Source organism: Falco cherrug, chromosome 9, assembly GCF_023634085.1.
Source record: "Falco cherrug isolate bFalChe1 chromosome 9, bFalChe1.pri, whole genome shotgun sequence".
Lineage (NCBI taxonomy): Eukaryota > Metazoa > Chordata > Aves > Falconiformes > Falconidae > Falco > Falco cherrug.
The window spans coordinates 30,741,143-30,763,219 of record NC_073705.1 but is presented as its reverse complement, the minus strand read 5'-3'; the positions used below and the strand labels follow the sequence as shown (position 1 = coordinate 30,763,219).

The window sequence follows — 22,077 nt, the reverse complement described above, 5'->3', positions numbered from 1 at the left end:
CAAATCTCAGGTTATTTTGAGTACCTAAAATTTACTTTAAAAATACTTCTCACTACTAAAGTGGAGTTGTCTTTGCTAATGCTCGTCTCTGTTCTAGGCTTAGTCGGACTTTAAATAGGAAAAGTCTTCTACAATTACATGTTATGTTTCAGCTTGAATACTCAAATCAGGAGTACTTTTTGCACACTAATATAAGTCTACTTTAGGTCAAAGTAATCCTTCAGGAAAACATATTTATTTGTTCCGCACAGGGCATTCCAGGTATATTCTTGAAGCAGTATTCTGAAGAGAAAGACTTCGAGCCTATGTTGATGTTCATCCTGAACTGAAACCCTAAACCTTGGCAGGGACACATACTGTGGCTCTATTAAGTAACACTAATTGGTTTGCTACAGAAACTTGATGGTCCTTCATTGTCTCTGTAGCAGCTAGGCAATTGATCCACACAAAAGCTTTGTTTTAAGGCATCATTGCTTTAGAAATGCATTGCTTTAGTTTTTCCTTTTTCTTTGTTTTCTGAGGGAAAATGTTTCTAATCTTTTGTACTTGGTGAAATAGATACTATCTGTTTTGCCTGCATCTCTTTCATTTTTTCCCCAGCTGTATGCCTGTGCCATTTTTCTTTTGTGGGCCCTGGCATTTATCTGACCCCACAGCAGAGCACTGCAAGAACTAAATCAACAGAGATAAGCTGTACAAAAAAAGCGATTTTTCTGCTGTTTTATATGTCTAAGTGAGCTTACTATGGATTGGACCAGTGTTGTGGAGCAGGGGAGGGATGGGATCTTAAGTGCAGGAACAGGATGGCCATTTTCACTGGCAGCATGTCACTAGGTTGCCTCTGTTGTAATGGTACATCTTGCCCTGAAAAGAACCCCCAGGAAAGAGGGAAGTTAGGATATGGGCTTTGGCTGGAGGGCCAAATTGAACTATGGACTGTAGCTAGTGATCTCTAGCTATTGGATCAGGTCTCCAGTACTACAGACAGGCTCTACTGTTTATCATTCTGTCCATGATGCAAGATGTATTCTATAGCTGTGTAGTAGCAATTCAACAGATTAAAAATTTTGTTGTCTCAGAGAGAAGCTGTAATTTCAGTATGAGTTGAATATTGTATAGAGGAAGGTGTGCTGTGAGAGACATTTATGCAAAAAGGAGGACGAAAGTAACGTGCCAAATCCCTGAGAAGCGAAGAACATCTGCTCAAAAATATGAGAAAGGGAAATAATTTTATGTTTAAAAGTTCTCTCTTCTTACATACTCAGTTCAAAGCAATTAAAAGAAAAGGTGTTGAGGGGGGTAAAGTTAGCTTGGAGCTGAACAGAGAGAATCTATTTCACAGCTTTTGTGGGAGAAAAAGCAATTGAGGAGGCTGTTTAGATTCTTTACTAGGAGATTATTCTAAACAATTTTGGTGACAGTTCTTTTTAACTAATTTCAAACTAGTTTTACTACTTTTTCTAAAAGTGCATGTGGTTTTTTTCATTACCACAACATACAATGCATTAGTATTTTTTCACTAAAAGCATTAAATACACAATTGTATTCTTAGTCTAAAACATGTAACTGTGCTGTTGTAGTGCTGCATAACAGCACATGTTTTAATGCTAGCATTAGCAGGGAATTTTGTGAAGCTAACTTCATGTTTGTCTTTGATCTCTCCTGCTGTAGAAAAGTAGTTCCCATTTTAATCATAAACTCATTCACAATGCTGCAGCCATGTAACTACTTGTTAAGGTGACATATGGTAAGAAGTCTCAATAAGGGTAGATGAATGTATACAGAAATGTGTATAGCAAAAACATGAATTTGAGGGGACAATACTAAACTGAGATTTAAAGTAGTGAAGAGACTTTTTTTTTAATAGGGTAATACATTGCAGTTAAAAGTTAAGTGACTTAACAAAAGCTCTTTTCTTGACACAGGACACTGCTATGAGCAAACTATGGTTCAAGCAAGATGACAAATTTTTTTTGCCAAAAGCTTGTCTCAACTTTGAATTTTTCAGGTATGCATTAAGTATATCACATGAATTGCTCTCCAGAAGTTTCTTGTTTGTTGGGAATCTGCATTTTTGTGGCAAAAACTTTTTTGCGTGTATTGAGGCTTTAAAATGTTTGTCTTTACTTGGGAGTATGCAGTAAGGTACAGATGGCAGGAAGGCTCATGTAAGTTATTACAGCAGCTGAGTAGCAGTTTGAGGTGCTCCATGTATATTAACAGAAAAAGTTTATCTAAAAATACTTCTAAAAGAACTTTCTTCTATGTTGTATTTGCTATATCTGAAATATGCCTACCAATAGGACCAACTACATATTGCAGCATACCTCCTTGAAAATGGGTGTGTGTTATTTTTAATTAATAACTAATCACAACTATTTTAAGATAGTATGTTCTTTATAAAATGCTATTCTGATAATGGGTTTAGGTTCAAAATCTGTTTTAATTTGCATACTGCAAGCCAGTATAAAACCCTAAGTACTTAAAATTCTGGGATTTTATTTAACTGACTCCATGAACTGATTATTTTTTCTTTAGAAGGACACCATCTGTATTAACAATGAATGCGTGATTCTCACTTCAAAATTCTCACTGATAAAGTGCTGGAACGTTAATTCTGGTCTTGCATTATTTTTGTCACAGGAAGATTTTTTTTTTTTTCTTATGTGAGCATGACAGTGATGTACCTTCTGAGTGTTTCTTTCAAGTAATAATTTCTAACTTTTGGATTAAAAAAAATAATTACTGCTGTCTTAAAGAGTGCAGCGATTTGTCCTGGACTACTGAAGGCTGAAGTAATTTCAGCAACTCTCCTCCTTTGGCCTAATTAAATGATTCAGTGATGTTGCTGGAAAGGCTACTGTGTGGGCTTTGATAGACACTCATAGATGCACTGTAGAGTCCTTGTTTTGTGTGACCACTTGACATTTTTCTTGGCAGAATTTTAGATAGGGTTTTTTTTCAATGTGTGTCAGATCTTGGCACTGGTGTGGGTACTAATTGGGGAAAATAGGTTGCCTGGGCACTTCCTCTTTCTTCTTGCTTTTTTAAACCACAGGGCAAACGTTACAACTGTTTCAGCTTTGATTTGTCAGGATGTGGAAGATCAAAATGATAACTGCCCATCTCTTACTCAGAGATCAACAACTGCAATAGTTTGCCTTGTTTGTTAATACATGGTGGCTTTCCCTTGTACTACATTTAGCCAAAATCCAAAATAGGATTTTATTCATAGGCACCACGTTTGTTATACAGTTGTGGGTTGGGTTTTGTTTTGTTTTGTTTTTTTTTTAAATCAATTCCAAATGGACTATGAGTGTTCCAATCTTCATACCAGTTTGTGAACAATTAAAACATAATAATTGGTTTTATGTAGAGCACACAAAAGTATAAGTCTGCATACATATGCACGATAACGTAGAATCATGGAATGGTTTGGGAATTGGAAGGGACCGTTAACATCATCAAGTCCAACCCTCCTGCAGTGAGCAGGGACATGTTCAACTAGATATGTGGTGACAATCTTTCCCAGTTAGATTTGTACTTTAATCTCAGTGAGCCATTTTAAAAAGCCCGGAGTACTTGAGCTTTACTGACGGATGCAATGGAATGATTTGCTTCTTTCTTCTATGAATGGTTACAGATGGAAAGCTGGCTGTTTTCTTAGGGTTGGGATTGCGGGTTCTTTCCTTTTCTTTAAAAATGAGATGCTAATTATATATGAATGGATGTGAGGAGATTTTGACAATATTGGGTACATATCTCCAAAAGAAGCTGTAAGCAGCTTTGTCTAGGTTTGATACTTAAGACAGATTTGTATTGAATCTCTTTCCTTTTGACACTGGTCATACTGATTGTCATTGGAGGAAATGGTGAAATGTATAATATTTATTCATGAGACTTGATGAAATTACAGATAGCTCTTGTGGCCAAGTGAATTGGTGAATAAAGCCATCTTAATTCTCGGATTTTCATAAAAAGTTTTAGCCTCAATTATAAATCAGAATGTGATGGCTATACTATACTGCCTTGTAGCAGATTACAAGAACTTGTTCACACTACATACTGCTTCAGTAAGACAGAAAAAAATCTGTGCCTGCAGCCCTGATTATCACAAATCATTGGAAGGATTCCTGACCCAGATGTTACAGCAGCAACTGCTGTGTAAATGAAATAAAAGGAAGTTGATGAAGGCTGTGTCACCTTCAAACATACAAATCTAGTAGGAACAATCTGAGTATATGAACCGTTTAAAGTAGCCTTGTTCCAAAACTGTGCATCCTTACATGGCACACATCTTGCATTAAAGAAACACCACGGTAAAAACCTCTGACGCAGGACTTATCATCCCGCCTAAAGGATGATGCTAAGCTTTTGCTTTTGTATGAATTATGATTCAAGAACCTAACAAGTATCCTTTTTTAAAAAGAAGCGAAATAACAATGTAATGTTCTGTTGCTTTGAATACTTTCAAAAGGTAGTTACAAACTCTGCACTTCAAGTTTCCCAGGGTTTGGAGAGATGGATGTTAAAAATGCAGTGCTAGTTATTTTTAACTGGATACTTGCTACCTTCCAGTTTAAGAAATATTTCAAGCAACTCCAGCTGCTCATAAGGTAACCCAGGATCAACACTTCAGTGTTGATTCCAGCTGTGTCACTTAGTGAAAGGGGAAAAGACTGGATTTCAAGATTTTTCAAATAAACTATCAGTGATTGAGTTGTTCTGCTTCTTCAAGTCTTGTCAAAAAAAGGTGAACTAGAAATAAGCATTTATTTACAAAGTTGTCAGTAGTAGAAGGCAACTCCCAGAACAGTGTTACAATAATTGTTTTCTGATATTTTTCACTTGAGGATTAATGATTTAGTAGTCTTCATTATTTTCAAAACTCTTTGTTGGCCATTGCCAGCTATATGAGTATATAGAAGTTATAATTTATACAGACATAGTAATCACTCAAACTTGATTAAGTTTCTATTCTAGCATCAAAATGGAAAAGAATATAATGATTTTGGAGGAAGGTTCATGATAATATAGGATTGACCTATATACTTTGAATTCAGTCTTAATTTGATTTGCATCATTGGGCATATTGAAATTTCTCAGTTTTGGGAAGTTCTCATTGTAGGGAGAAAGGCAAGCAGCAAAGTCTTTTTTCTTTTTTTTCCTTCATTTTTTCCTTGTTTTTCCCTGTGTTTTTCCCCCCTTTTTTTCCTTTTTCTTGTTTTTTTTTCTTTAACCCCTGACCTGTTTGCTTAAGTTGAACAAGCCCAAGCCCAGAATAACTAACCCAGTTAGTAAAAAAAGCATATCCTAGGCTAAGAAGCAGGCTCTGCTTCTTTAATAGATACTTTTTTTTGTTTGTTTAAATTTATTCCCATGCTTGCTTTCCTTCATCAAAGGAAAAAGAGGGCAAGGTCTTATTGAAAACTAATAGAAACCTTCTTAAAAATACCTTTGCAATGTATTTTAAACTTACCAGCATATGTGTTTTGGCAATGTGATCTTTGTTTTACGACATGAATGTTGGTATACACTATGAAATACCATGCTGTGCAGGCATAAACATGTATAATAGCGTGTCTCTGAATATGACCATAAGTGACTGTTTAGGGAAAATAAATGCAAATGGTGTGGTTATAAATTTTAAGCCATATCCTGACAGCAGATTGTTTTAGATACTGCTCATTATTTCTGTGAAATTGAGAATGAATTTACATGCACTTCAGAAGCTTTAGAAATAAACATTCAGTCATAGTACAAATAACTTGTCTTGACCTTGCAAATCTTTAAAACACACAGATATTTAACAGTTAGCACAGCTGAAACATGGCTTGAGCCTTTGAGTTGAATTTCTCTATTTCAGAAACTTGTGACAGTATTTTGGGTGATCATATGCTTCTAATACAACAGTAGAGCTTATATAGTTGTTGTAATTACAAAGGTAACATGAAATAATTATATTAATATGAAAATGGATATACCAGACTTCTTTCCTGAGCTGAACATAGCATGTACTGCATATTTTTCATACCACAAATTGCTAATATCTTAACTTTCATGATAGAAAAGTTTTCTCGTAGTGTAGAAGTATTAATTAAATTTATGTTCAGTATGTGAGTTTTAATTTCAGTCTATTAAATCATGTTGGTTATTCAGGTGTATTGAGTTTATTTAACTCCTGGTGAATTCTGACTGTGCAGCAAAGTAAATATAATGTGTCTTGATTTATGAGCACAAATAAGAGAATATCTCTGGAATCTCCAATATATTCAGGCATCGCTCAAACCATAAGCAAGCTAAGTAATTTTTTACAGGTATGTTCATATTTGGCTTCAAAATAGGAATCCTTCATAACGGGATCCATCAGCATACTTGCACTAAATATTATTTCCTTCAGATCAAACTTAAAAGGCCAGAAGAAACTGAGAAATAATTTTTAAACTGCATTATTTTACTTTCAACATTTTCTTCCAGCCCATTTGCTTACGTGGATCCCTTGCATTGTAACATGGCCTATTTGTACCTTGAACTACTCAAAGACTCCCTCAACGAGTATGCATATGCAGCAGAACTAGCTGGCTTGAACTATGATCTCCAAAATACCATCTATGGGATGTATGTAAGTACCCAAATCAAGGAAAAGCTTAGAGCCTTAAAACTACTTCCACTCATCAACATTATTATATTGATTTGATGGAAGGACTTTTATTTAAAAAATGGGTCTAAGGCTGTTACTCCTTTTGATCTTGGTTATTAACCATCCTTTCTTTAATTTGAATTTTAAGTTGAATTTTGTTCAAAGTCTTCAACAATCTTTCCATTCATATTAGACAAATTTTCTTCTTTATTTTTATATCATTCATGAAATTAATTATAAGATTTGTTCCTCCATTATAAAAAAAGAAAAAAAGCAACCCTAATCCAAGCTTACATATATTTATTTCAGTTTGTCAGATATCTACTAAAAGCCTTCTGACTGATGGGGTAGGAGACCCCCTTTTTCATGCTATTAAATAAATGGTACGCTTCAGCTTTCCTGTTCAGGAACTACTGATCATGAGGCTGCATATACATACTCTTCAGTCATGTTTCTTCATCCATTACTTTGTCACTGCTTGAGGTATCAAAGCATTTCTTTTGTTTTTCTTTTTGTTAGTCGCTACATTTATGCTGATCCTCTCCATTGCAACATGACATACCTGTTTATCAGGTTATTGAAGGATGATTTAAAAGAGTATACATATGCAGCACGCCTCTCAGGTTTGATCTATGGCATTGCATCAGGAATGAATGCAATACTTGTAAGTAAGAAAAAAACGCAGGAGGAAATGGAACAGCTTGGGAGTTGTTGAGCTTGGAGAAAACATTTGACTTCTGCGTTTCTAAATGAGACGGTTAATGTTTTTTTCCTTGCATATATCTCATGAATTAAAGGCAAAGCAAAACTGTATTTTAATCAATACTGAGTGACCTCTTTAAGGTTGCAGTGCCTTATGAACATGTGTGCAGTGCAATTGTTGCATTTTAGTTCACAGTTTTACTTGCTTGCATGGTAACCTTGAAAGTAGTATTGCTGGTTTCTATATAAAAAGATTAACTTGTCTGTTGAATGAATCTAAACTTTACAGATTTTATTGTAATTCCCTAATTGTGCTGTAGTGACCTACGGAAATGGGTTGTGCATGTGTTCTCAGAATGCAATGCTGGATATTTATGGCTTTTCCTTAGTGTTTGTTTTTATTATATGTTTTATAATCTGTTTTAAAGTGCTGACAATACTTAACTTGATAAATACTGGTATTGTAACAAATGGTTATTTCTTATTCAGCTTTTCTTACGAGATTTACGATAGGCGATTTTAATAGTCTCTCTTGAATTTCTGTTAAGAGCTGTTATTAACCATCATTTTATACCAAAATGTGCTTTGAAATTTCCTCTAGAAGTATTATTTTCCAAAGCATCTTAGTAAGAGAATATACTGTACATTGTCTTTACATTTTTTGTATGGAAAAAAGTGTTGCAATTTCTTTTTTTATCCAGTGCACATCTCGTTTTCTGGTAGTATTCGCTTAACTTACTGCAAACATGGTTATCTGTTTTCAGTTTCCAATCTTTCTGATGCTTCCATGGTCAAAGTTAATTTCTTTGGGGTAGGGGGGGAAGGGTATGTGTAATTTTCTTCTTTAGTCACAGTTTAGAGTTATTTTAAATGTTAGCTGGTTTTTGTAAGGTCTTCGTGTTCTTCTACTGTAAAGATTGGTTTTGCATATTAAAATCAGTTTACTCCATTCTGATACCTGGGAACTTTTAATATTATTTTCCAAATTGTAAGAAGTTTTATAGTTAGCAGGTGTAATTGTACAATAGTGATACTTCAAGCAAGGACAGATGCTATACTGAATGGTTTGAGTTCTTATGCTCATTTAGGGTAGCTTCTTCATATTCGTGGTTTAGGTTTGTTTCAGCAATTATAGAAGAAAAAATTCTTCTACTGGAAAGCAGGAGTTCACCTGGATGTTGGTTTTTAAAATATTCAGTTTTACCTTTAATCATTAAAATGCACAAACTCAATTGAATTCCTGTTTTGAGATACCACATTTTGAAGTTTTTTCCTCCCAAATAGGCCTTCTAAGGCCTTTTTTCACTAGACAAACTTTCTGTAGCTTGGTGGAATCATATAATCGTTTTTTAGTTTCTGTGTTGTTTTTTTTTAATTACTAAGTTTATTTAGTGTATAATCAGTGTATTTAGTGTATAATCAGATCAATATCTCATTACAATTGTAGATTAACTACCTTGGTGTTTCAGCCCAGCACCATCCTGGTTATAAATTGTGCTGCTGTTAACAGTACCCCTTTTCTTGTAGTACTGCTTACTTAGTAAATTTTTTTTTTTTTTTTTTTGAGCAGCAAGATAAGCATGAGACAGGCTTAAAAGTAAACCAGAGTGAATATTTAACAAGGCTGTGAATCTAGATTGCATTAGTAAAATGAGAAGCCTAGAGTGAAATAATTTCAGTACTGCAAATGTACAGTTTACTGACTGAACTCGATACTTGTAATAATTAAAAATATGTTTTCTGAGTACAGTTTGCTTACATCAACATGAAATTACATTAATTCTCTGCATTCATACCTCTTGGGAAAATATGCAATATTATATTCGATGGGTAAAGGGATTTTATTTCAAAATGATCTAGTGTTGAATAGGGTTGAACTTAGAGTAAGTGTTGAAAACTGTATTGTTTGTTGAATTATACAAGGCTTGGTAATTGCTTTTATTCTTTTATCTTCCATATTTAAAGCAAATTAATGCACTTTTTCCATAGCTTTCTGTAAAAGGTTATAATGACAAGCAACATATCTTGCTCAAGAAGATCATTGAGAAAATGGCTACTTTTGAGATTGATGAAAAACGATTTGAAATTATCAAGGAAGCGGTAAGCTACAAGAGAAATTTACATTTTGGACTAATTTAAAATTGAATGCATTGCTCTAAATGAGATCTGAGGGCCATGATTATCCACGGAAATGCAGACTGAAATTCTGCCTCATTGGGGCTGCAGAAGCTTTTTTTCTTTTGTCCTTTTTGGGGTCATGAGTTCCCCAGAGCATTTGTATTACATCCTTTGGCTAAAAGTAACTAGCTCTGGAATCTTCTTTCAGTTGGTTTTTCTTATGAAGGATTAAGGCATTACAACATGCTTTGGTAAGAGTAGAAAATTAAGGGGGGCGGTAGGGGAAATGTTAACTTTATATCCTGTTTTACAATTTGGAAAAGCCCAATGGGATTTAGCCATAAAAGAAAGGGAAAATGGATGAAGGAGGAAAGGAAGTGTTAAGAAGATTTGCAACAGTTCTTCTTCCCAGACGTGAAGAGGAGCTCTGCTCCTTGGTTAAGATCCTTTGGTTCAAAAGTAATGAGCTGGTTAAGCACATGCTGACTTCTGGAAGTCTCAGTTCCTAAATTTAATGACTGATCTATATATATGGAATGTAAGTTAGATTACTTTTTTTTTTCCCCTAGCTCCTGAAGTAAATTTATGAACAGTGATTACATTTGTTAAGGCAGACAAGACATATAATTGTTCTTCTGGTGCTTTCTTTAAAGCAAGACAGAGGTAAACCGTCGACCAAAGGAAATGAGCAAATTGGATAGTGGCACTCATAGCAATGAGTTGTAGTGGAGGTGTAAAGGAGGGCACAGGGATTAGACTGGTGTTGGGGGACAGGCTGACTTCTGGCCCAGAAAGCTTGCAGATAGTCTGCAGTAGATAAGAGAGCTAGGGCTGCAGGGAAAGTCACTCCATTGCTTGCTACACTCTTAGTTTAATCCTCTGCTGCTGGCTATTTTTGAACAGGTGACTGGCCAAGGCAGACAGTGGGGCTATCTTTAGTTCATTATTATTTAGTAGGAAATTCTAGGCAGGTGGGCATCAAACATGAGATAGATCTGTTATAATAGCACTTAGGCCTTTCTGTACCTAAGATACCTTAATCATCTGAAAAGTTTTAACTGGATGTGACAAATGCTAAGGTAAAAAACCCAACCCACAGGTCTGTGAATGATCTGTTTTGGATTATTTTCTTTTAATTTCAGATGTTTCCCTGATCATCTTTACAGTTTGCTTGAACTCTGTCTCGGTATCATGCATGTTTTATCATTTTATAGACTTCTGTTACATAGGCCTTTTGTGTATGTAAAGTAAGGACAAAATATGAAAAAGTCAAATTAGATGGGGACATTGCAGGTTTTTCTCCTTATGTGTGTACCTAACAGATAAGGGAGATACCAGCTTCTGGCTTCTGTTTGGAGAAGGATGCATCCTCAGCAACTTCATGCCCGCTGTTTCTCGCTCATGTGCCCTGAAATGAGTTAGTTTTCTCCTGTACCGGAAATGATCCCACCTTGCCAAAACTAATAGTTTGCGCTTTCCAGTTCCTCTGGTAGAGGAAAAAGGTTTTGCTTATTTTGTAAAGGTGCAGCTGGACTAGAAAAAGCTTATTTGGAGAAGCTCACTGATTATTCTGTCATACTTCCTATATTCAGGCAAAGAATGCAAAGAATTTCCCAGACGTTGCTGTATTTTTATAACCAAGTCTGCCCAGGGAAGCAACTGGGAGAAAAATACATTTTCTATTAGTGATATTCCCCCACCCCTGGACAGTGACCGTAGAATGTGTATTTCCTGGGTAGAGCAACTTGATCTAAATAGTCTAACTGCAATAATTTAATTTCCAGTCATTACTTTTATGGGGAAGTTTGATTTCATGCTCATTTCCAGTATATTAATGGTTTGCTTAATCCATAGGTTTAGCAACCCACATTACTACTAAGGTAGTTTAACACAATTTTTTAACAGGTCTAACAAGGAAGACATTTTTTTTGACATTTAAAATGTATCTTTTTAATGGTACACAAAGTTGAGAATACAAGGTTAATGTTTTATGCTTAAAAATAGAGTTCTACAATTTGAACTTAATTATGTATTTTTTTTTTTTAGTACATGAGATCACTTAACAACTTCAGGGCTGAACAGCCTCACCAGCATGCAATGTATTATCTCCGACTCCTGATGACAGAAGTTGCTTGGACCAAAGATGAATTAAAAGAAGCTCTAGATGGTAATGTTCTCTGAGCTATTTTTTTTTTTTCCTTACAGAAAATGTCTTGTTACTGAACTAATGAAGGTACCTATTTTGAACTCTGCCCATTATTCCAGTGAAGCCCCTGCAGTGCCAGACTTGAGCTGATGCTGGTGGCTGTCAATGCCTCCACACTTGTCCTCCAGTTTCTGGAAGAGTGTAGTAGTTCAGGCAAAAGCCTCAAATGGCAAAACTTGCAGGCAAAAGTTCAGGCAAAACTTGAACAGTTTTGTGGGCTTGAGCCTGGATATGGTGAAGCCAGTGCTTTAACCAACACAGCTGATGCCGTTTGCCTCTATTTGACATCTTGCAGGCACGTTGGAGTGTACCTGTATTGTACTTCCTGATATGCATGCTATTTTGGTTTTTCTGTTATCGGGGAATCCTAATGCCTGTTTCTGTAGATGATAAAGAACTGTAGTTAATAAAGGAAAGAGATACAATTTCTGTAGATAATAACAATAATAAAGAATACTGTGATTCTTAACAAATAGCAGGCACCGCACTATATTTGGAGGAAGAAGAAATTTCAAACGAAGAGATTGAATTGATTTTGGTGATAGCTGAAGAACTCCTCCCTACCCTTATGTTACTGTTTTACAACAAAGGGCTGTTACTGGGACAGCTTGCAAAATATCTTGTAATACCTTCTTGGAATACACCAAGCTATTCTTTTCAAGAGGAAGGTCTAGCTTTGTATTTATTTAGGGGGGTGGATTTGGAATATACATCCATAGTTGTTGCAGACAGACACGTGCCATACTGTTGGAAGTTGCAGTGCTGAAAAAAAGATAGACTCTATAGGTGCCCTGAGCCAGCTGCACAGGGGTGTGTGGTTTTTCTATAGGATTGCTCCAGGATAGAAGTAGAAATGTTTAGTTGTATAGTATCTTGAATGATTGCAGGTATGTCTGAGATCAGCAGTTGTGCCAGTGCTGCCTGTGAAGTCAATGATAAAACTAATGCTGTTTTTCATGGCAGTGGGTTCAGCTATATGTAGGTCATTCCTTTTTTAACGACTACTGATTTTTGAAAGAATAAGAGATTTTCTGTTCCATAAAGTTGTCATTATAAGATTAATGCTATTGTATTCAGCATAAGGATGGCTAAAAATGGAGTGCTGGAAAGGAATGTTGTCTACTTAGCACTGCTGGAAATCTGCTTGAAATACAGGGAGCTTATGTGTAATTTTTTTTTCCTCTTTTCCTCTCTTAAATTCAATGTGACTGTAATCTTTTGCACTATTAATAAGCAATTCTAGAAGCAAAAGTCAATATTAGGATTATAGAAAAATAAAAAGTTGATTTGGAGTCAGGGAAAAATGTGGAAATGAATTTTTTACTGGTGGTCAGTTACCCCTCTTAAGAGAGGGAAAGACTGGTAAGCATGGTATAGGTTTTTCTCATAAAAATCTGTTAGGTATGTATGCATGCCCCACTGAATATAACTGAGTGATCTCATAATCTTGATTGAATTTTTCTTTTCAAAACTTCTGTGAGATAAAGGAGTATTGTTAGTTTTTATTTTAGTTGAGAAAAAGACAAAATGAGAAAATGGTTTAGTGATACAGTATGGATATTCTTGTAGCAACAAGGGAACTAAGAATGGAGATGTTGAATTTGGGATGAACACCCTATCAATTCAACCATCCTTCCTCTCTTATTCCATTGATTCTATACATTAAACTGTCCTTTGCATTATATATGAAAACTGCTTTGCAAAGACAGGCTAGCATAGAATGTGTGTGTATGTGTACCCTGAGATATATTGCAAAAATTGTGTATTGTTAGTTACAAAGGTACTATCAAAACAGCATATTGGAGTTAAGGTTCCTTTTTTACTCTAAATGGTAACTGCACAGTCCGCTTCTCAAGCGTTGTAAACTACATGCTGCCTGTTTAGTTCATCACTAAAGCTTTATCTTGGAACACCACCTGAACGATTACGATTGCAACTGTTTTCTCTGGAGATTGTGTGTTTGCTCAGCACAATTGGCGAGAAGGCTCTTTTTTTTTTTTGAATCTGGGTCAAGACAGTATGTGAATTCTAAGCAAAACAACCAAATGATGACTGCTGCTATTTAGACCTGGAAATTTTCCAGTGTTTCATTTTTAAGGAGAGATTCACTTTTTTATGATAATGAGTTTCTTCTCCTCTAAGAAATGCGCTGTATCTGATGATGAGTTAGGTGTTACTTAATGTAAAAACACACGTAATTGATCTAACTGTCTAAATATCTATTCTAGATGTCACTCTTCCCCGCCTCAAGGCCTTTATAGCTCAGCTGTTGTCACGGTTACACATTGAAGCTCTTCTCCATGGCAATATAACAAAACAGGTTGGTGTGATACTTCCTTTAATAAAACAATTTTTATTTAAAAGCAGCATAAAAAAATGGAAGATTAGTTGTAATCTTCTCAGATTAATCTTCTCTTAAAGCAGTTTTGCCAAATGTGGTTTCATAATTTGACTTTGTACTTTTTTATCTTTCTGGGAGTATCATAGTGTTATGTTTTCCCACCTCAGATTTATTAGGCTAAGTGCTGCCCTTGTATTGCTCTTGGAACTTTAATGAAAAGCAACTTATGATCTAAATATTTTAAAGTGTGTATTGCATATCATTACTGTGATGTGATCAAGCTGCATAAGGAATGATGTGCTGCAGATCCTGCTTTTCCGTTTAAAAGTTTCACACTAACTAGCAAAGACTTAAGAATCCAGGATTGTTCCAAATGAAGTATGATGCACAAAGCTAAACAGGAATGGTGGGCCATAAAAAATGTCAGCTCTCACTTGTGTCTTTTTGGAAGTAAAAATCCCCAAACTTTTGTTCTATCTTACATTAAAACAGTAATGGTTTATATTTGCATAAGAAATTTAAGCAAATATTTGAATATATGTACCAAAACAAAATCTAGTACCTTTCTTAAACATTTCTGCATTCTTTTTTTGTAGAACTGGTATAGCAGTATTTCTGTGTTTAACCAGCTTTTGATACTTCTCTAGATGTTATAAACACTGCTAGTGACTGTTGGATGTATGGAGAAGAAAGATAACTAGCAAGGAGGGGAAAAATAAAAGGATGAAGGAGCCAATAGCACTGGATACACAAAGTTTTCTTTCTCAAGGATGTCTCTAAAATATTTTTTAAATTATCTTATAGATTATTTTTCATGTAGAGGAATGTAAAAAATATTGACGCTTTTTTCCTTCCTTATTTCTTACACATCTGTATATGAAAATCAGTTCCTTATGAAATATAACTGAATGACCAGATTTTTTAGATTTCCATGACGATGCAGTCATAGCAGAGAAATACATTTTTTAGTTGGCATAATGGGTGGCTATTGAAGAGTCCTGCAGCTGGAGAACTGGGAGGGTTGTACTGTTATGCCCATAGCTGTGTAATGTTTAGAAATGATCTGCAAACCTCCCTGAACAGATGCAGGTAGGAAAACTTCTCTGTCCTTCAGTGCCTGTGATGTGATCATCATTGACAAAGCTCAGAGATTTTAACCTGGGTCTAAGAATTTTTTCCAACTAAAGTGAAATCAAAATTTACGGACTTTTGTGACACCTTTCAATACTGAAAAAATTTTTAGTGACTTTAGGAAAAATTAGACCGATCCAGCAGCTTAAAATTCCCATTTCTTCTTGAATTAATTTAATTCTGGTATTTTTTCTTTGAATGTTCCTTTTATTTATTTGCTGCAAGTGGATGAATAGTAAACTAATCCAGTGCAAAACATCTGTCTGAACAGTCTTGTGGTAAATATTTTGTTTTAATATGGTGACCTGATTGGAAGAATATATAGTACTTTCCTCTAACCTTTCAAACTGTGTTTTGTTAGACCTTCAGTCTTTTTGTCTTTGATGTTGGGTGGGGCATCTGTTTATTAAGTTTTCAGACCTTTTGTATGTTTTTGGTAAGATCACTTGTGTTACGAGTTTGTGGCAGTGCAGACTGAAAGATTTTGGCTTTCAGCTAAAACGATTTTGTAGCAAGTTACTGTAATTCCATTATGCAGGCTACAAGAACATACAACCCTTAACAGGTAAAGCTTTTGAAGTTAAATCCTTCAATGAAAGCAATGATTTTTAAAATTTGTTCACTGTTTATCGTTGTTTAATTATTATTATTTTAAGACATCAAATACAAGGAAGTGTCTGGGAAATGAGTACTAATACTACCAGCATATCAATGGCATGCATGTTTGAACTTAATCGTTAATTCGTTTTCTTAAAATTCCATCTGCTGAGATGTCATTTGCTTTGCAAATATACACTGTAGATACCTCGTTTTCAAACTTTGAAAGATGAGTACATCAAAGTGGTGAAAGGAAAGGAAAAAAAAAAGGCCATTGAACTTTTAATTTCAGAAGTGTTAGGGAGGAGTAGAGGTACTTAAACAAGTAGACAAGGTAAATGTAAAAAAAAAAAAAAAAAGTAAAAAAACCCACCGCAAAACCCTTGTTCCCCGACCCCTGCTTCCTCTCATCTCCTTAACTTCTACTGTATTTTTATTAAATTACAATATCCCTACTTTCTTCTCTCTCTCTCTTTTTTTTTTTTTTTTTTTTTTTTTTGCTTTCCTTTCCCCCTCTTATGTCACCATCAATAACTGGAAAGTCTTAACCCTGCTGTTAGGTACAGAATAACTAATGAACATTAAAAATCCTTTTTTGTTTTCTCTTCCAGGCTGCATTAGGAATTATGCAGATGGTTGAGGACACTCTCATTGAGCATGCTCATACAAAGCCACTCCTTCCAAGTCAGCTAGTGAGGTACAGAGAAGTGCAACTTCCAGACAGTAAGTTAAATGATTTATTTAAATTTTTTAAATGCATATTAAATTGAAATTCTGTTTGCTAATGGCATTTTAAAACGAATATTGCTCTGTTGCTAGGAGTTTGTTTTGAAATCAGACTTACTCCAAATTACTTTAAACTTCAAATTTAAAAATATAATCAAGGTGTGAGTTTTGTTAATAATATTATACACTAATATATCATCTTTCTGGTATACTTGAAAATTAATTTGATTTCCATTTTAATCTGTGTATCTAAATTGTACTGCTTGGGAGCTGGAACTAGATGATCGGTAAGGTCCCTTCCAGCCCAAACCATTCTATGATTTTGTGATTCAGTCTGAGTTCATTCGGTATGATTTATGGAAATAAGAGCCTTGTCCCACTTTTTGCTACACATAGTATACATATTTGAATAAGAGCCATCCTTTGAGCACTTTCGAGTATTTATTGACCATTCAGTGAAGGATTGTCCTAAAATGACTCTTGCTTTTTAAGAAAACTATAAGCTTTCACTCAAGTAATTCTGGGTTTTTTCTAATATAAATCTGATCTCATAGTGCTTATGTATGATTTTTTTTCTATTGTGAAAAAAATATCTTATATATAAGAAAGGAGGCTTAAGGCATTGCTGGGAGTTACACAGGAGTGATGACATACATAGCTACACAGCCAAAGCCATTTATCCATAGCTGATAATCAGCCTGTGGAAACTTACTATATACCAAAGAAGCTATTGGTATTGACAAATTGTCTTTAGAAGCTATTTACACAGTAGAAGCAATGCAGAATTCCACTCTTGTTCCGAAAACATTTGTTTGAGGAGAAGTAGACAGTTTCAATTTACTTGCCAATTTGCTTGGGCTATGACATTTCAATATGTTAAAATAATCTTTTCTGTATTTGTTTCAAGAAAAGTATGCTGTTAGTGGAAATTCTGCTTTAATAGTCCTAGACCATTTATTATAGCTCCATTTCACAAGTGATAGACCATTATCCTTTTACTTGTGGACAATAACAATATACATTTTTATGAACTTAAATATTTTAACTTTGTCTTTAGGAGGTTGGTTTGTATATCAACAGAGAAATGAAGTTCATAACAATTGCGGCATTGAAATATATTACCAGACAGACATGCAGAGCACTTCTGAGAATATGTTTTTGGAGCTCTTTTGTCAAATCATCTCAGAACCATGCTTCAATACTCTGCGCACCAAGGAACAGTTGGGTAAGTTTCCCCACAGTGATTAAGTGTCTGTATACACACATGTGTGCATACTCACGACTTACATGAGGCATGATGAGGTGTTCTTTCCCTGCTTAGTGAATGCCATTTAAAGGGCACTTGGTAAATGTAAACAATTTTAACTGCTGATGACTCAAAGGGATGTTACTGTGCACAGACTCTAAAGTGAGAGGAAGCAAGCATAATTTTAAAGATAAGTCTGAAATATCTGAAACCAACTCTGGCTTAAAAAAAAACTTGATCACTGTACAGACAATTTCTTATTTAGAATTTTTGTCAGAAGGAGATTAGATCAGTTTCCTAAATTTTAGATCTTCTTAAAGAATCAGTAGTAGTTCAGTCTTTTCTGCTTGTGATCCTACTTACAGGTACACTTGATGATTCATAAGCCCTATCTTAGGGATACTGCTGTATGGGTAATGGTAAGCTGCCTTGTTGCTAAAAACCTAAATACATTTCAGGCTTTTTAAGAATACAGCTGTTCACCTATAAGTACAAATAATTGTTACCTGAACCAGTAAGACTTGAGAACTGGTAAGGTTGTTCCAAACAGGGTAACAAGGAGAGACAGAGACTTTGAATGATGGCTTGCATGACTGAAATACTGACGAGGAGGAGTACAGTTTTTCCAAAGGTGAGAGGCAGGAGAATGTCTCAGTGTGATGACTATGAACTACCAGGAATGTCAGGCAAGATGAACCCTTTTGTGAGCAGCTAGCAGAACCAGCCATACCATATTCATCATAGGGATTTAAACTGTCTAGATACCTGAGAAAATAGGGCTGGACCTAGGTTATTTACCAGGTTTTTGAAATGTGCTGGTGGCAGGTTTTTCCACCAACAGAAGTTGGAGGTAACAGCTAAAGAGAAGAGGGGGAAACAATAAGGAAGAACTTTATTTTTCCAGCACTGTGTAACTGCCAAATGATAGAGTTCACAAGACTTAGGAGGGAAGACAGTTGAAGTACCAGCAAAATTCAGTAAACTTTATGGAATTGTTAATAAAATCTCAGAAAGCTAAGGGAAAGAGAAATTCAGGAGTTACCAATTCACTAACAGTAGAAGCAGTAACAAGAACTCATTCAATAAATGCTTTAGCAGTATGAGAAAAAGGAAAATTTAACAGTGGTGGAACAAAGTGTCAAAATGTTTTAGGATGGCTTTGTTAGTTTTCACTTAACATGTCAACTGTGACCAGATGATTTCCAAAATAAATACTGGTGATCAAAGTCCGGCTTACCTCTGAACAGGAAAATAACAGATTAAAGCTTGTTCAGGTAAATTAGAAGCTTTTAAAGAGTTCAGGCATGATGAATTCTACGTTACATCAAAAAAACCCAACCAACCAAACAAAAGAAACCAAACCATAGCAAAACCCAAACCAAACAAAATCATGGAATCTTGGAATTGGAAGTCTTATAACTGAGAATTTGCGGATGATAGATGAAAAACTGGAAAAATAAATATGGGTGAATGTTTTATGCTTCCTTAAAAAAGGAAAGAGAAGAGCAGAGCAGTGAGCTTAATTTTGATTCCTGGAAAACATGGAATAAGTTATCAAACCAGTTCTGAATTGATAAAAGTTAAATGAGAGACTACTACTGAACAAACTCAGGTCAAACGAACCTAACTTTTTTGTACAGACTTTGGCTGTATGGATGGAAGTGGTGATGTCGTAGGTCTCTCTTTGATAGTATGAAAGGCACATAATATTCTCAAACAAGCTAGAGAGAGCGTCTAGGTGGAAGTGCTACACATTTGGATGCAAGACTGTTTGGAAGGTCGTGACTGGAGAATAGATAATAGTTCTTTTGAAAAATAGTGTTCTACAGAGCTCTATTGTCATCCAATGCTTTCTAGTATTTTAATCAAAACTCTGGATGATAGAAGAGTGAATGTAGTTACTAAAACTTCAGATAATACCAAGCTGGGAGAGGCTGCAAGTGTGTGGAAAGATAGAATTAGAATTCAAAATTAGTTTGACATTTTGGAAACAGGACTTGAATGAAGATAAGATGCGGTTTGGTAGGAACAGTTTGGCAGGTATAATCAATGGCACAGATACAAGCTCGGAAGCAGCTGGCTAGGTAGCAGTTGTACAGAATACAATCCACAGGTTGCAGTGGATCAGAAGTAGAACATAAATAAGCGGTGTCGTACTGCTGTGAAAAACACTGGGATTTATAAATGGGAGCTTCCAAGATGCACACACAGTAATAGTCCTATATCGTTCATGTAAGGACTTTGAAATACTTATCTGGTTTTGACATATAAGCATCAAGCAATTATTAGAGAGCTATAAAACAACATTGAAAAGACTGAAATGTGACAGTTTTGTTATTATAAGAGGAGGGAAAGACCAAAGAAAGGCTTAGTGGTTCAGATAAGCAAAAGCTGCAACAAAAATGAAGGGAGTAATGCTTTCTTTGTATCTAATTGAAATAGTGGGTTTATATTGCAGCAAAGAGAATTCAGGTTAGATATGATGAAAAAAAAATAATAAGTTCCTAATGTTTTGTCTAATGAAGCACTAGAATGCAGCTTAATTTTGAGCTACCTAAGCCTGATGACAGAATTCCTTTTGTTCTGTCTTGGTCTGCCTCATCTCCTCCTTGCCCCTCCCCTGAACTGATATTTACCTTGTTGAAATAAAGATGTTTTTTAAAAAAATACCATGGCATATTTTGAAAACCTGCATTATTTCCTTTATAATACATAATTAAACTTTGCATAAAATTACATTCCTGCCAAATGTGCCACGTTTGGCAAACAACACTGGAACAAGGGACGACTTTTAGTCTCTGACTGTTCTTGTTTTGCCAAGGTTACATTGTGTTCAGTGGTCCACGTCGGGCAAACGGCATACAAGGACTGCGATTTATTATCCAGTCGGAAAAGCCACCACACTATTTAGAAAGCAGAGTTGAAGCGTTCTTAAAAACTATGGAGAAATGCATAGAAGATATGACAGAAGAGGCCTTCCAAAAACACATCCAAGCTTTAGCAATTCGTCGTCTAGACAAACCAAAGAAGCTGTCTGCAGAATGTGCTAAATACTGGGGAGAAATCATTTCCCAGCAGTATAACTTTGACAGAGGTAAGACAAATTATAATTCCTTTAAAACTGAATGCTGTAGTTTGGCTACACTTGTGCCTCTTGAGTGTCATATTCGTTTGGGAACAACTTAAATTTTTACATAGCCTTTGCATAATTTCATATAGGTTTTGGATTTGTGTCCTCTAGGTTGTATTTCTTCCTTCTTCCCTGAGAAAATACCTCATTTGTGGAGCCTGTGCTCTCACTGCTGTGGGAGCCATTAGTAATAGAGATTAGCGTGCTCCCTAATGCTCAGCCACGTGATGGGAACTGGTGAATGTGACCTTCATTGACTTTCCGTTCTTCCCCTTAAAGTTCATTGAGACATAGAGTAGGTCGAGGATTGGAAGTGGTTTGAATGCAAATGTTGATGTCGCATAAACTCAAGTTTCTTTCTGTGATGTTCAGCTGTCTGTATTACCTACACGCCTAACCCTTGACTGAGATTCAGATACACTTTGACAGTCCTGACAGTGCACACATTCACATGAACCCTGTTCCTCTTCCCACTGTGCAGTTCTTTCGAGGGAGTGGTGGCAGAGGCAGCAGGTATCTTGACTGACATGTGGCCTGCCTCAGCTTAGAGTAGGCTTGAAGAAACATAATTTTTTTTTCCATCCGTGATACTTTGAAGATTTTAAACTTACAGAAAACCACGAGATCCAACTTGTAGTACTGTTACTGAAAACGGACTGACAGTTATTTGCATTGTGATCCTACATAGTATTTAAGTTGTGTTTTTCCATTTTTCATCATTGTTTGAAGATTTTTAATCTAAAATGCTGAGATATATTAGTAATATAGTTTCTAACGTAAAAAAACCCCAAACAGCTTTAGGTAGAGATCAGCATTTCCTCACGTTTTCAGGTCTCGACTCTTTATTCAGGCTACAATTTTCCATCTTCCTCCATAATATACTTCCTACATAAAACTCACTTTGTATCCTGTGCTTCTCTTCAGCTTTACATGCACAGTATTGAGCATGTAAATATCACAGATTTCCACAATAGCAAATACAGTCATTTTGGTTGACAATGATTAACTGAACTGGTTTAATCATAAAGAGTTTTGAATTGTTATCTAGCTTGGTCTCGAGAGAATGAGAACTGCTGACAAGGTTTCATGCTTAAGGAGAGGCTCAGGAACTTACCCCATCGAGTACTTTCTGTGTGTCCAATGAAACAGTTTCATTTTTCTCTGCCTTAAGTGTTTCTGTTTTTACTATACTTGGATCTATATTTCCTCTCTGGAATATCTGACTGCTAGCTGTAGCCAT

At 35.4% G+C, this 22,077-nt stretch overlaps 1 protein-coding gene across 5 annotated transcripts in view; it reads left to right on the top strand.

The window, feature by feature from the left end:
• IDE (insulin degrading enzyme) overlaps positions 1-22,077 on the top strand; it is a 70,413-nt gene that overhangs the window by 36,356 nt on the left and 11,980 nt on the right. For 4 of the 5 annotated variants that reach the window (XM_055721421.1, XM_055721419.1, XM_055721422.1 and 1 more), the window contains exons 14-21: positions 1,926-2,008; positions 6,478-6,622; positions 9,332-9,442; positions 11,507-11,627; positions 13,895-13,986; positions 16,347-16,458; positions 17,519-17,686; positions 20,529-20,801. In XM_055721421.1, coding sequence (XP_055577396.1) covers positions 1,926-2,008; positions 6,478-6,622; positions 9,332-9,442; positions 11,507-11,627; positions 13,895-13,986; positions 16,347-16,458; positions 17,519-17,686; positions 20,529-20,801 — 1,105 coding nt within the window. Of the gene's footprint in view, positions 1-1,925; positions 2,009-6,477; positions 6,623-7,159; positions 7,305-9,331; positions 9,443-11,506; positions 11,628-13,894; positions 13,987-16,346; positions 16,459-17,518; positions 17,687-20,528; positions 20,802-22,077 lie in introns of all 5 variants that reach the window. The other variant, XM_055721423.1, reaches the window with a different exon arrangement.